This window comes from Fundulus heteroclitus, chromosome 4 (genome assembly GCF_011125445.2).
Source record: "Fundulus heteroclitus isolate FHET01 chromosome 4, MU-UCD_Fhet_4.1, whole genome shotgun sequence".
Classification (NCBI taxonomy): domain Eukaryota; kingdom Metazoa; phylum Chordata; class Actinopteri; order Cyprinodontiformes; family Fundulidae; genus Fundulus; species Fundulus heteroclitus.
In genome coordinates, this window is record NC_046364.1 from 28,240,429 (window position 1) to 28,254,279 (window position 13,851).

Consider the following 13,851-nt stretch of genomic DNA (forward strand, 5'->3'; position numbering starts at 1 on the left):
ATCAGTTAAGTCTGTCAACTAGGTTGCCTGTAGTGATTTTTAATGTCCAGCAGGTGTCAGTATTCAGTGACACAGTATCGGCACAGTATCAATACAGTTTGGCAATGTGTCGAAACGCTTCATGACGCCTCATCGACCCATCACTAGTGTTCACAGCTTTTCAGAGGCAGGTAGCAGTGTTCACAGCTCCTCAGAGATGGGTAGCAGTGTCACCAGCTTCTCAGAGGCAGGTAGCAGGACTAACCTTAAACGAGAAACAGAAGAGGCAGGAATCCAAAGGCACACAGGGAGACTGGCATGGAGAGAGTGTAGAATGATGACAGACCAGCGAGGAAATGAGAACGGAGGGAGACTTAAATAGGGGAACTGACAGGTGAAAAGAGTCTGACTGATTGATTGGTAATTTGCAAACAGGTGCGACTGACTGCAGAAGGAGTGAAGTGAAGGCTGAGTAAGAAAGGGAGGATGAAACTGAAAACTAACAATAAATACAGTCAAAAACATAACTAAAACCCAAAACGAGGAAGGAAAATGAGAACTAATGGAAGACAGAAGACAAACCAAAAACTAAACCATGACAAAGTGAAGTGATGCACCCATCATGCTAGTGCCTACTGTACAAGCCTGTGGTGGCAGTGGGGTTGCTGCAGTTGGTCAGGTCTAGGTTCAGCATCAGTATGTGCTCAAAAAATGAGGTCCGCTGACTACCTGAATATACTGAATGACCAGGTTATTCCATCAATGGATGTTTTCTTCCCTGATGGCAAGGGTGTATTCCGAGATGACAAGGCCAGGATTCATCAGGCTTGAATTGTGAAAGAGTGGTTCAGGGAGCATGAGACATAATTTTCACACATGGATTGGCCACCACAGAGTCCAGACCTTAACCCCATTGAGAATCTATGGGATGTGCTGGATAAGGCTTTGCACCGCGGGCAGACTACCATCATTAATGCAAGATCTTGGTAACAAATTAATCACACTGGATGGAAATACATTTTGTGACATTGCAGAAGTTTATCAAAACAATGCCACATCGAATGTGTGGCATAATTAAAGCTAAAGCCGGTTTAACTAAATATTAAAATGTGTGACTTGTTTTGTTTTGGTGGCCACTTTTATTGGCCAGGCAGTGTATTTGCGAAATGGTTAGTTTTCAATGGACATACATACATACATATGTATATATATATACATACATATATATATATATATATATATATATATGGGTGAAACAGCCGATCCCGTTTTTTTCAATATTATCACACTATACAGTCACAGAAATATTGGCCTTTAGAAATAGTCCCTTTGGTGCAGGATGTCTAAGCTGTTGTCCTTAGTGCTCTTTTTTACTTAAATTACTTTTACTTTTAGTAGTTTCGAAGCCAGTAGTCATACTTTTACTTGAGTAAAAGGTTTGAGTTGATACCACTACTTCTATAGAAATATTTTTAAACTCCAGTATCTATATCCTCCTGAGACCCAGAGAAAAAAAGTTTTTGAATTTTTTTTTTTTTTTTACACTACATGACTCTTTGGAGTGAAAAAACATCACTACAATTAAAAAAATTTCAAAACATGTTTTTATTTATTTTTTAGAGTATGTCCTTTGGAGAGGACATCGGAACTTTCTTGTGGCAAATATGAACACATTTCGAGGCATACATTTACCTCTGAACTCTGACAATCTTTAGTGCTGTAAATTTCAAATGGCTACATCATTTAAGCCAGTGGGTCAGATTTCCAGGCACCTCATTCAACTTATCAAAAGCAAGCTGATTAGTGTAGTTTAATCAGGTGTGTCTGTTTTGGTTTGTGATAGTCCATAAAGCAGTTCTTCTTCTTTGAGATGCAGAGGTACATGTTGCATTTGATGCACTTTATGTAGGTTTTTCCAGCGCACCCTTCTGCTCTGCACCTGGAAGTATTAGGGTTGTCCATCATCTGTGGCAAATGGACAGCTCCATACTTTCTCACTTCCTTATCTGGCTGGGGCCTCCTTCTCTTCTGTGATGGAACGTACTCCTCATCATTTGACGCATCAGATTCAATTGGATTGGGTTGGCCTGACTGCCCCTGGGCAATCAGTTCCTCACCTAAGAGCAGTTTGAAGTCATGGTATTGGAGAGTTTTCTTCATAGGTTGTGCCAAAGCTTGGCTCTCTTCCTTATACTGTGACCAGGAGTTGGTAATGGCCAGATCGAAAAAGTGTAGGATTGTGCGTACAGTCCACTTCCTTATGCGGTTAGCCATTCTATAAAAGCTAAGTATTCTATCACACATATCAACCCCAACCGATGTTGGTGTTGTACTCTGCCACCACTGCAGGTCTGGACACTTGAACATGCCTTTTGTCTTTCAGTGACCATCTGGTCCGGGTATCCTGGGGCTCTATTCCATGCATCTTAGATGCCATGAGTACAGGTTTATTGTCAACCCATTTTGTCACAGCCAGCTCAGGATGCTTCCTTGTCACCATTACGGAGGAGCCTCTTCCTTGTTTCTTCAACTCTTTATGAGATGTAATGTTACAATCCTTTGGGAGTCTATTTTTCATCAGTGTTCCACTTGCAGGCAGACCCATTTCTAGCAATTTATCCAGTAGTTTTATTGAGGTGAAGTACCTAGACAGACAGACACAAACACAAAAAAAGTTAAATAAGTGTCATTTGTTTACAGAGAATCATCATCAACAGCACCACAGTTGACATTTTCATCATACCTGTCAAAGTACAGGTGAGTTTCCCTGGGAATGGACTCAGTCAACCGAAGAACTGCATTTGCTCCTATTCCAAGTCCTGTGTCTCTGCCGACGGAGGTGTTTTTTCCTTGGTAGACTTCAAAATCAAATACAATTCCAGTTGGAGTAGCGAGAACAAACACCTTCAATCCGGTTGGATTTGGCTTGCCAGGAACGAATTGACGGACTGGACATCGACCAGTAAAGGGAATCATTTGTTCATCAATGGAAACATTTCCTGGCCTGGGTAGGTTTAGGCAGCCTTGTTGCATCTTCTTCAGAAGTGGACTGTCTCTCCAAAGCATATTTGGCTTCCTCTCCTCTTCAGTTACATCAAGATCATTAGTGATTTTCAGAGAACATCTGATCTTGAAAAAGCGATCCCTTGTCATGGACTCAGCAACTATTGGCACCCTTGTTTTTTTGGCCCAACACATTTTGATTTTTGGGTAACCAAGGCATGCCATGTACACCGAGACTTCAAAGAAGGTCTTAATCTCCTCAGGTGTTGTAGTCAGACTTGAGCCTGACACCTGAATCTGTCTCTGGTTTGTGCAAAAGGACATGTCCTCAAAAACTTTGTTGTCAATGCACTGCTCAAAGTATTTTGACTCTCCGGAGTCTTCCAGCAGAGGCAGGAATCTTAAGAGACAAACAAATATGTTAAATAATTATGTCCTCTAAAAGTGATAGTTCATCCAAAAAATACTCTTATCTGTCTAAGCTTATCTACTCTTGTCTCAGAAGCCTACGTGTTAGTTTTGGTCCAAAGTGGGCGATGGGCCCTTGCATCCTCAACTTCACTCTCCTCTTCCTCACTTGATGTCTAATTCTCTGAATTCCCAACCTCAAAATCACCGTCAATCTATCCCTCTTGGTCCTCCTCATCTGACAAATCTATGTCTGAGTCTCCATCAGTAATCCTGTTTAGGATTTTCTCTGCCTCAGTCAGTGAGCTGACTTCTATTAAAACAGGTTAAAAAATAAAAAGCAAATCCTGATGTCCTCTATGTAGGACACACATAAACAGGTTATGATTTATGCCAACAAATAATTAAACTGCTCTGAAAATTCACCTAACTATTCCTTAGATGTTCATTTACTAGAAGCAATCTGAATATTAAACTCACAAAGCTCATAATTAGAAAATAATATACATACCTTTCTTCTTTCGATAAAATGTGCTCACAGGGATGGCAGGGATTTTGAAGAATCAGGAAGAAAATTCTAGAAAAGCCCCAACCCCCACACTTGTTATATCATTGGAGAGCCCAGGATGTCCTCTCTAAGGACCAACAGGATTTAACACAGTGGCATAGCTCTCAACTCTCACGCATTGACCGTGTGACCCACGCATTTCACTAACTTCACACGCTCACACGCAACACATGGCATTTCACACGCAAACATGGCATTTCTCACGCATAAAAATCACAAAGCCCATCTGGGCTGCGGACGACAAAACTCCGCCTTCTGCTGAGCTGTTTCGGCTTCTTTCACAACTTGTGGCCATCAGTAATTCCTGCTGCAGTTCGTGTTAACAGAGCAGCAGGAAGAGTAATCAGAGTTATGAATAATTTTAGTCTTAACCAGTGGTGAAAGTGACCCGTTGTTATGCTCAAAATGCATGCCTGCCGAGATATGCATCCCCTGTCGAGGGAGCGCGCCTCGCTCTGTACAAATGAATATCGACGGAAAACGAATTAAAATACGACCAACGGAGCGACTTGTTCTTATATTAATTATATAAAAACGTTTAAATGTACTTCCAGTGTGAAAAAAACTGTGTGTATTTGGCAGATTCGTTTACAAAAGTAAGGGTGTTATGAACAACATTAAATCCAAAGTTTTTATCCGAGGTACGGCTGATTTATTTGTTGTGGTCTCTTGTCATTCACACACAACAATAAACCGTGAGAGCCGAAGTGAGTTTTGAAACTGCAAAGCTTTTTCTTAAACGGAAAATCAGACTGCTTCTACAGTAAACAGCACAGCGTTCATAGACCAGTGTGATGCATTCGTGAGCGTCAGAAAGCTATGGTGCATTCAGGAGCATGGGACATTTCAAACTTACAAGGAAAGAGGCAAAAAACGGAATAGAACTTAACTCATACAGTAATCTATTTATCCAGAAACAGTGTGGGCTTTCTTACAATACTGAATGCTCTATAATTGTGTTTCTGTTATGTTTTGATTCTGCACATCTGCTACCTTTTTATTCTGAAAAATCTATAATATTACAGCAGCAAATTATCAAAGTTTTTCAAAGCCTGTTTAAAAGCTCCAAATGGGGCTTCAGATCATAGAGCGACAATTGCGCTGTCATTGTTTTACAGGGCAGAATTTGCATTTGCTGACCCTTGTCCTTTAATTACAGATGGATATACAGGAATACAGTCATACAAGTGTAAACTCCTCTGAGATAGCAGGGAATGCGTTTTTTGGCTATGGGGCTGCCAAAAAACGCATCCCCCTATGTTTTTAATCTAAAAATTGTCCCACACACCTGAAATTCACACTAGTAGTTCAGAACACATGTGTAAACACGTAGAAAATGTTACATCAACTACAAGTGTATATTTCTATGAAACAGCAGGGGATGCGTTTTTTGGCAACGGGCTGGTTATAAACTGTAACAGTCTAGAAGTGCATTGAGCTGAAAAGAGGGAGACATCAGCAGTTGGATCGTGCATAAAGACGCAGCGGGAACCTCTGTGTGCTTTAGTGTTGCTGCTGAGGGGAAAATGTTGACCACAAAGACTTGATGAAACTCAGGCTGATTCACCAATCAGGTTATAGATCTACAATGATAAACAAACCCATAGATTAATGTGTAACAGTGTAATAATTCGGTGAATAACTTAAAACTACTTAATTTTATTCAGTATTATTTGAACAATTGTGTGTTTTTTATGTTTTAATCCTTTAACTGAACAATAAGGTATTAATGCGTCTCTTTCTCTTTTTAACAAAAGTAATACATGTCTAAATGAGATGGAGTTGAGACTCCACCGGCTCTTCCAGGTCCAGTTAGCCCCGCCCCAAACAAGCCCCGCCCCCAAATTTAGCATAATCTCACTCTTAACTTTTGATAAAAGTTGAGAAGTCTGCAGTGGCATGTATGGTTTCAGAGTTATGAACAAAAAACCTATGTCCTCCACAGGACAAAAATGTATTGCTGGGTCTCAGGAGGATATTGAGGGATAAATGTGAATACTTTTGACACCTCTGTATGGGGGAGGGTGATGGGAAAGGAGATGAGAGGGGGGGAGAGAAAGACAAGCATCTTCCTTCACAGAGACTAGGAAAAAACGTCAGCGGCCAGCAGTGACCATAAGAGCATTGACCAAGATAGTGCTTCCCTGGAGCGACCAGAGCTACGGAAAGAAAGCCGCTGCCTCGCCCCATGGATTTTAGGCACAGTTACTATGGAAAGCTTTGTATTCAATCTTTTGCCTCAGCTGTCATCGGAGGGAGAAGAACATGTTAATAGTTTAGAAGATTTTTACCTGCAGTTATTTTATTTTTAAGGCTTTGATTGTGTGCTCTCTACCAGGCTACACACTGCTCTGCCAGCGGAGGGAGGGTGAGACATGAACGTGTTTGAGCTCCTTATAGCGGCCACCTGTACAAAAGCTTCTCCCCCCGGGAGTTTTTATACTCAAAAACAGGTGGGCAGCAGGGAAAGGCAGACAGCCGCTGCCTTGTACTGCATGAGGTGGATGGATGGACATTTCAGAGCCAAAATTCAATAGCTTTCAGTGTGAAATGAGAGAAAGTTTCAATAAATTCATGGATCTGATACAGCTCGTCTGGGTATAGAAAGCTGAAGTGCCCTTTTTCTTTTTTTTACCCTTCAGGTGTGGTTCATGGTTTGAAAATAATAAAATTTTATTTCAGTTTGATCCACTCTGTTCAGTGGTCCTTAACATTAATGTGGTCACTCCTCACTTTTCCTTGCCTTGCTCAGAGAAAACCTTCTCATTTCTCCTTGCCCATGGCCAATCACTGAAAAGAGGGGTATTCACTCAAAACTCCTCTCGAGTCAGCTCACAGTGCCCTTACTCCTCAGCAGGCCTTCATGTACCCGGGCTGGCTCCGAAAAAACACCTCCTGGAACACTTAAAAGTGAGCGGAGCTGTGCGGTGCGCGGCCATTACCAGCCAGTGGAACTGGGGCTCTCATCAATGTAATGCAGATAACACAATTCACCATGACAACGGCAGGAAATAAGAAACCTCAATGTGTGAATTAGAAATCTTTAATGAAGGCATATGGAGAATATTAAACCATAACTTACAAAAAGAAAAAAAAGGTGTTGCTGCTGGAAAAAGCGACTTAGCAGCCGAGAATTGCTTAAAAATGGATGAGTGATATGAGCGTTATTTGATGGACAATAAAAGCTGTATTCACACTACACTCATTCAACACCCCAAAACGGGGTGTGTGGGGGGGGGGGGGCATAAGAAGATTGTGGGAGCAAATCAAGATGAAGTATAAAAAATACAGTTTAATCCGGTAAGGTTCAGTTATATGTTTAACCTTAATCCTTAATCAACTAAAGCATTAACTGGGTGTAATCAACTTTTGCAATTAATAATGGGATGGTGTGAATTATTGAAATAACTAATATGTTCACTCATCTTTTTGCCAGAATTTTGGATTCTGGCAAAAAGAATCCAAAATTCTCATCCTTCTAAAAATTTTGTTGATACTGATTTTATTGTAGGTATATAATTTGTGCTAACCTCAATTTATATTAACCATATAGGCTATATTTATATTTCAAGTTAAAGTAAGGGGGGATATATGAATGGAAAACTAGAGCTTGACGTTTTAAAATGTGATACAGAATAAATTATTGATTTCATTCTGTGTAGTTCTTTTATTGATCTTGTGGGTCTCAGGCTATGGAACACCTTTAAACTTGAGTAACTGAGGGCAGCAGTAATATTCCTGACAGCGCAACATACAGCTGACTCAAATATTTTCTGTAACCTACGTTATTAAAAAGCTGCTGTTGGCATAAAAATTAAGAGCAGCACAAACAAATTATTTAGAACTGATAGTCTCCCCTTGTGTTACAAAAGCGATGTGCAAGCTGAGACTATTAAGATAAATCATTGATCAAAAGTTAGAGCACAGCTTCAGCTACTTTGTCTAGTAACCACTAATCAGGCCCGAAATCTGGGTGTAGCGATGGACTCAGACCTAAACTTCCAAAAGCATCTAAACACAATTATAAAGTTGGCCTTGTAACTTTCTCCATCATCTCTGGTAAAGTCTTCATCGGCTATATGAATGACTATGAACATTTCAGGATTGAAGGACTAATGTCTCAACAGGATATTGAAAACTAATCCATGCATTAATTTTTAGTTGAATTAATTACTGCAATCATGTTTTCACAGCTCTTCCCAAAAAGTCCATCAGACAGCTGCAGTTGATCCACAATACTGTTGCCTGCGTCCTCACAAAGACTAAGAAAGTAGAGCACATCATCCCAGTTCTAAAATCCTTACACTGGCTCCCTGTATCTCAGAGAAAATACTTTAAAATACTTCTGTTAATTTCTAAATTACTGAATGACTTAGCATCTAAAAACATTACAGACTTGTACACTGCATACCTAGAACCAGAACCAGACATGGAGAAGCAGCATTTAGTTATGTTCCACTTATCTGGAACAAACTTCCAGAAGACTGTAAAAGTGCTGAAAGCCTGAGGTCCTTTAAGTCAAGGTTAAACCTATTTGTTTACAGCTATGTTCAGTTCAATTCAATTTGATTTATATAGCGGCATTTCATAAAACATGTTATCTCGAGGCACTTTACAAAGTCAAATTCAATCATATTATACAGATTGGTCAGAAATTTCCCATATAAGGGAACCAGTTGATTGCTTCAAAGTCCCGACAAGCAGCATTCACTCCTGGAGAAGCGTAGAGCTACAGGGAGAGTCGTCTGCATTGTCCATGGCTTTGCAGCAATCCCCCATACTGAGCAAGCATGCTTGTTTAAATTTTAATGTTGAAATTTGTATTCCAACTTGTCTTATAGTGTATCTGACTTACTGCTGCTATTCCAATCCAATGTGCCTGCCTCTGTACACCATATTTGGTTTTCTTTCCTGTTTTTGTTTTTCATTTTTTGTTCATGTACAGCACTTTGAATCGTCTTGTTACTGAAAAGTGCTTTATAAATAAATTTGCCTTGCCTTGCCTTGACAGTAGCAGCATCTCTAGGGCAACATATTTCAAAATATCTGGACTAATTAAGACAAACGGTTAATTCTGCTTTTTAAAACTTCACTGAGAAATACAATTTCAAGGCAGGCATAGACACTACATGATCTGTGGCAACTAATTGTGAATACATTTTTAGTCTTGTCATGCAAAATGTGTGTTGTAGATCTTAATCAGGTCCGTATTTTTGTAATTCCACAAATGGTGATTACTCTAGACCATAGTTAACGAATGGCTGCAGGGATAGTCAGACAGTATGCTTTCTGTCCATTGTAAAAATTATATAAGGAGAGTGAAAATGGCAGTTTGACTGTAACAACATGGATAGCTCAAGATATTTTAAAGGAAGCAGAAACCATGAAGTTTGGATAGTGGGGGACCTATCTGTTCCAACATGTAAATATGCTGAGCCCAATTCACTGGAAAGCAAGCTGGAAGTACAGGTATGATAAGTGAAACCAATGTGTCTGCAGAAGTGTTGGAAAATAATTTATGATCTATGAGAGAAAACAAATAATTTATGATGTTATTGTTTTTATTTCTCTAGTCTTTGACTGATAAATTACTGTTAAATGTTAAAATATTTACTGCTCAACCCAGTCCTGTATTTGATTCTGACAACTTTGAAATTACATTATGCAAAATTTAATATGCATACAAAATGGTTAAATGGGCTGATGATACTTATACCAATTGGAAAATGTTTCTTTCATTGTCTCTGTATGACTTTTAAAGAGCCACGCCTGTTCTGTTAATGCTTTTAGACATCTTGGCTTGTGAGACTTGCGGGGGAGTAGTGTGGAATGAAATGTAATGCATACCAACACAATGAAAAAGATCAGGTAGCTGCAATTGATGTGACGCCAACTGTAAGATTGCTCCGCCCACACAGAAGTGTACCCAAGGGAGATCTAACCTCCGACAACATAGACTTTATGGCAGTGATAGTGAAGCTCACAGCATTACAAGGGGTTTTTGGTGAGGCATTTTTGCTTTATCTGCTAACATTCAGGTAGAGAAGACAGGAAAAAACATGTTTGAATGATTCATATCTCATTATTTAAAGTCAAAGTTCTTTCTAGGTTACCACAGACAAATTGACGTCAAAGCCCAGGTTTAAATACCCAACATATACTAAACTTGCAACTAATATATATTAGTAACTTAAAATAGTTACTGCAGACTGCAATAGAAATTTTCATGCTGCAGTCGAGCTATAAATGGCAAGAATTTACAACAAAATTATGTATTAGGAGTGCAAAGTTTACTCTAGACTTCCTATTAAATGCTTTGTAACTGATCATAGCTAAAAAAACTCAACTTATATCCAACATATGTCATAACTTATATCCAAGACACAGAAAACACAACAGAACTAGCATCAAGCATTACTGTTTACTTTAACCACTAACTATAAAATGTACTAAAGAACAAAAATTTAACATAACCTCATATGCAAGGAAAGGAAAGCTCAACAAATTTGACTTTCACAAGTGGACCATAACTGCTTTTGTATGTTCAATGGACACAGAAACGGGAAGGTTTCTGTGTCCGTTGAACATTAAAAAGGGGGAAAATGTAAAAAAAAAAGGAGAGGAAAAGGAGAGAGCAATATAACATCATCTTATTCTGCTTCTACACATGCAAAAAGTGATATAAAAAGAACTGCAAAACCAACTGATAAAGTATTACAGGTACAAATAACTTTTCTAAATCTTCTAGAAATACGGATAATTGTTGACTAACTAATAACATTTCCTCTGTAACCGCTAAAACATCTGACTGCATAAGTTAAGTTCGTATTTCCATGTAAACCAAAGCCCACTCCTAAGGAGTTGAACTGCTTCTCCATGTCAGTACTGCTATAACCTCTCAGACTAGTACTCCCATTCATGCTATTTTTAGCCCAGCTGAGTGACTGCATCACTTTCCACTCAGAGATTCACAGTTTTCACTACAGTCTCCTATCGGAAGATAATGCACCAATTTACATAATGGCTACACAGGTGAAGAGAGGAAGGAATAAGAAAGAATAAAGCAGTTCCTCACCAGAATATTGATGGAATTCCAGTTTAATTGTATGGGGTGATGGTGGTGCAAGAGTTTGGGAGGTCATCCTGTAACTGGCGGCTTGCTGGTTTGATCCCCTGCTTCAACCATCTCAGTCGCTGTCCTTGGGCAAGACACTTCACCCGCATTGCCTTCTGGTGGTGGTCAGATGGTTTGGTGGCGCCGATGTATGGCAGCCTTGCTTCTGTTAGTCCCCCCTGAGCAGCTGTGGCCGCAATGTCACTCCCCACCATCAGGGTGTGAATGGATGAATGACTTGATAAAGTGTTGTCGGACTTGATAAAGTGCTATACAAGTACCAGCCATTTGCCATTCCTAAGTGATAAATTATCCACATTGGACGTGAAATCATAAAAAAAAAAAATAGAGTTTCTACATATGAGGGCTTTATTAGTGATAACAATACCTCCTATTTAGGTTGTGATATGAAGCACTAGTAATATTTCAAATCACTGAATTTACAAGATTGATAAATATATATAAAAATATATATAAAAATGCTCAGTAAATAATAGAGTCCATTCTGAGGAGTTTTTCATCCTTTTATTCAATCATTGTATCATTCTTATCCAGATAGCTATAAAACCCATTTTATTATTTAATTTATATAATGTTTCAGGTGATTAAAAGCTTGTAATTTTTCCACTGCAGCTTCTTTGACGCACGCTGGCTATAATTAAGTGCTGTATCACGATCTGCACCTGTTTGTGTTTTGCTAATTGCCCTCACCTGTGTTCTGTTCATCCCAGTTATATTTAAGTTTTGGGGTTTGGGGTATTTAAGTTTTGTTCCTTGGTTGTCGCATTGTCTCCGTTGCTACTTGAGTTCCCTGTGTTACCTTAAGTCTTTCATTGAAAAGTGTCTATCTTAGATGCTCCTGCCAATGTCTAGTTGCCACTATGGCTGTTAACCTCAATAAAACATGACATCATGTTTGTTCTCTGTCCAGAATCATGCAGATTTATACAATTCAGGAGATTATTTTTACTCAAGATTGAAAGTAAGTTTTATTTATTTTAAAATTTTAAAAAGGTATTTCATAATGTTCTCTTTTAGAAATGTGGTACTAAAATGGTGATTTAGACTGATGTTTTAGTGTGGTGCTATTATGTGACTATCATGATAGGTATTTAATAATCAGACGTGTTTAATGCCACCGTGTCCAACGTGTGGCCCGGGAGCCTTTTGCAGAACCTTGATTTTGTGCGTGCCCAAACCACATTTCAAGAAAGATTTAGCCGATCAGCACTGGTGACTGGTGCAGATTGGAAACTTTTTATTTTTAATTAGGGCAAAATTATTACAGACAAGTTAAAATCTTACAACTGAATGTTGAAGTGAATGTTATACAACACAAAACATTTGTCTTTTAATGAGCAAACCTTTTACTCAAATGCAGACCTTTGTGTTTTAATATCTGATTTGAAATTGACTAAATACAGTCTAATTTCTTTATTTAAAATGATCAGATTTTGTTAAGCAGGTAAACAAAAATCAGTTTTGTTGATTATGCTATTTATTTGTTTTCATTCACTTTTTGGCCCTCCAGGGGTCCGATCTTTGTACGTTGCTTAAAACATCCAAGATCAAATGACACATCCAAGATGATTTCATCCGGCTAATCCTGATCCGGCTAATTGGGTTCTTCGAACACACCTGTTGTTTACGATTAGTATGGCTGGATTGAGTTATCTGAGACAACTGCGCGTTCATGCGTTTGTTTAAAAGGGGAAATGTATCGATAGTAGAAACATTGATCAGCAACGCTGCTATTGGCTGTTCAGCATGGACAAAGAACGCCCACAGTTTTTCTCCCAAGCAGAACAAGAGCTTTTAATGGAAGGTTATGCTGAATTTGAGTCATTAATTAAAACACCTAAAAATCTGTTAAATTCAGGAGAGAGGGCTGGCAAAAAGCAGCAGACAAATTAATGCGTAAATACTGTCCATGGTAGATGTTTCTATCACTTTCTACAGTATGAATTTTTGCATTTTAATAATCTCATATTTACTTTGTTCTTTTATGTCAGAGCCTCCACAGGACCCACTAGAACATGGGGACAAGTAAAAGTGAAATACAAGAATATTCTACAAAATGGTAGCCTTTAATTATTATACTTTATTTTAAAAAGGCACTTGTTATGTCAAGAGATCCAAATTTCAGTGTCATTCTTTAGACACGGGAAGTAAAGGACACGTGCAAACTGGGAATTTTAACAAAAAAAAAAATCTTTATCCATAAAAAATGAAAATTTTCCTTTTCCAAGTCATCCACAGTTTACACGGTAAAACTGTATTGTTCTGTGGCTAGAAATTCCATCCATAGTTTTTTCTAATACAATATACGGCTCGACAGGAAGCAAGCCTTTCAAAGTAAACTAAACTTGCCCGAACAAATCTTTTTACTGAATTGGATAAAAATAAAAAGCAAACCATCATAGAAATAACTTAAATATTTTAGATTTATGGCTCCAACACCACTTTTTCCTCTTTAAAAGCCAATGTTAAATGATGTGTTTGTCTGTTTATAACAGCCACCAAGAAAAATCTCTCTACAATTACACTGTTGCACTGTGCTAAAGGATCTTCTATATTCTAGCATCTTCCGCAACAGGTTGCTGTCGTAAAAATGGACATGGCTACGGCAGACTTCTCCATCTCCTCCGCTTATACAGCCGTGATCTAATCTTGTTTACATTAAATAAGCCTGCTCTCGAGCAGGCTTAAGCTGGCGCACATGTTGCTATGACAACAAGTGCAGGATGTCTTTCGAAGAACCAAACGATCAAAGATCAGG

At 38.7% G+C, this 13,851-nt stretch overlaps 1 protein-coding gene across 1 annotated transcript; it reads right to left on the minus strand.

Annotated features, from left to right (window-relative positions):
* Positions 1-1,294: 1,294 nt before the first annotated feature.
* On the minus strand, positions 1,295-4,041 carry LOC118562966 (piggyBac transposable element-derived protein 3-like). Its single transcript, XM_036136320.1, has 2 exons — positions 2,723-4,041; positions 1,295-2,624 (listed from the first exon to the last, which is right to left on the minus strand). Exons 1-2 carry the CDS (start codon positions 3,304-3,306, stop codon positions 2,285-2,287), a joined length of 924 nt encoding a protein of 307 aa, XP_035992213.1. The 5' UTR covers positions 3,307-4,041; the 3' UTR covers positions 1,295-2,284.
* Between the last annotated feature and the right edge of the window lie 9,810 nt (positions 4,042-13,851).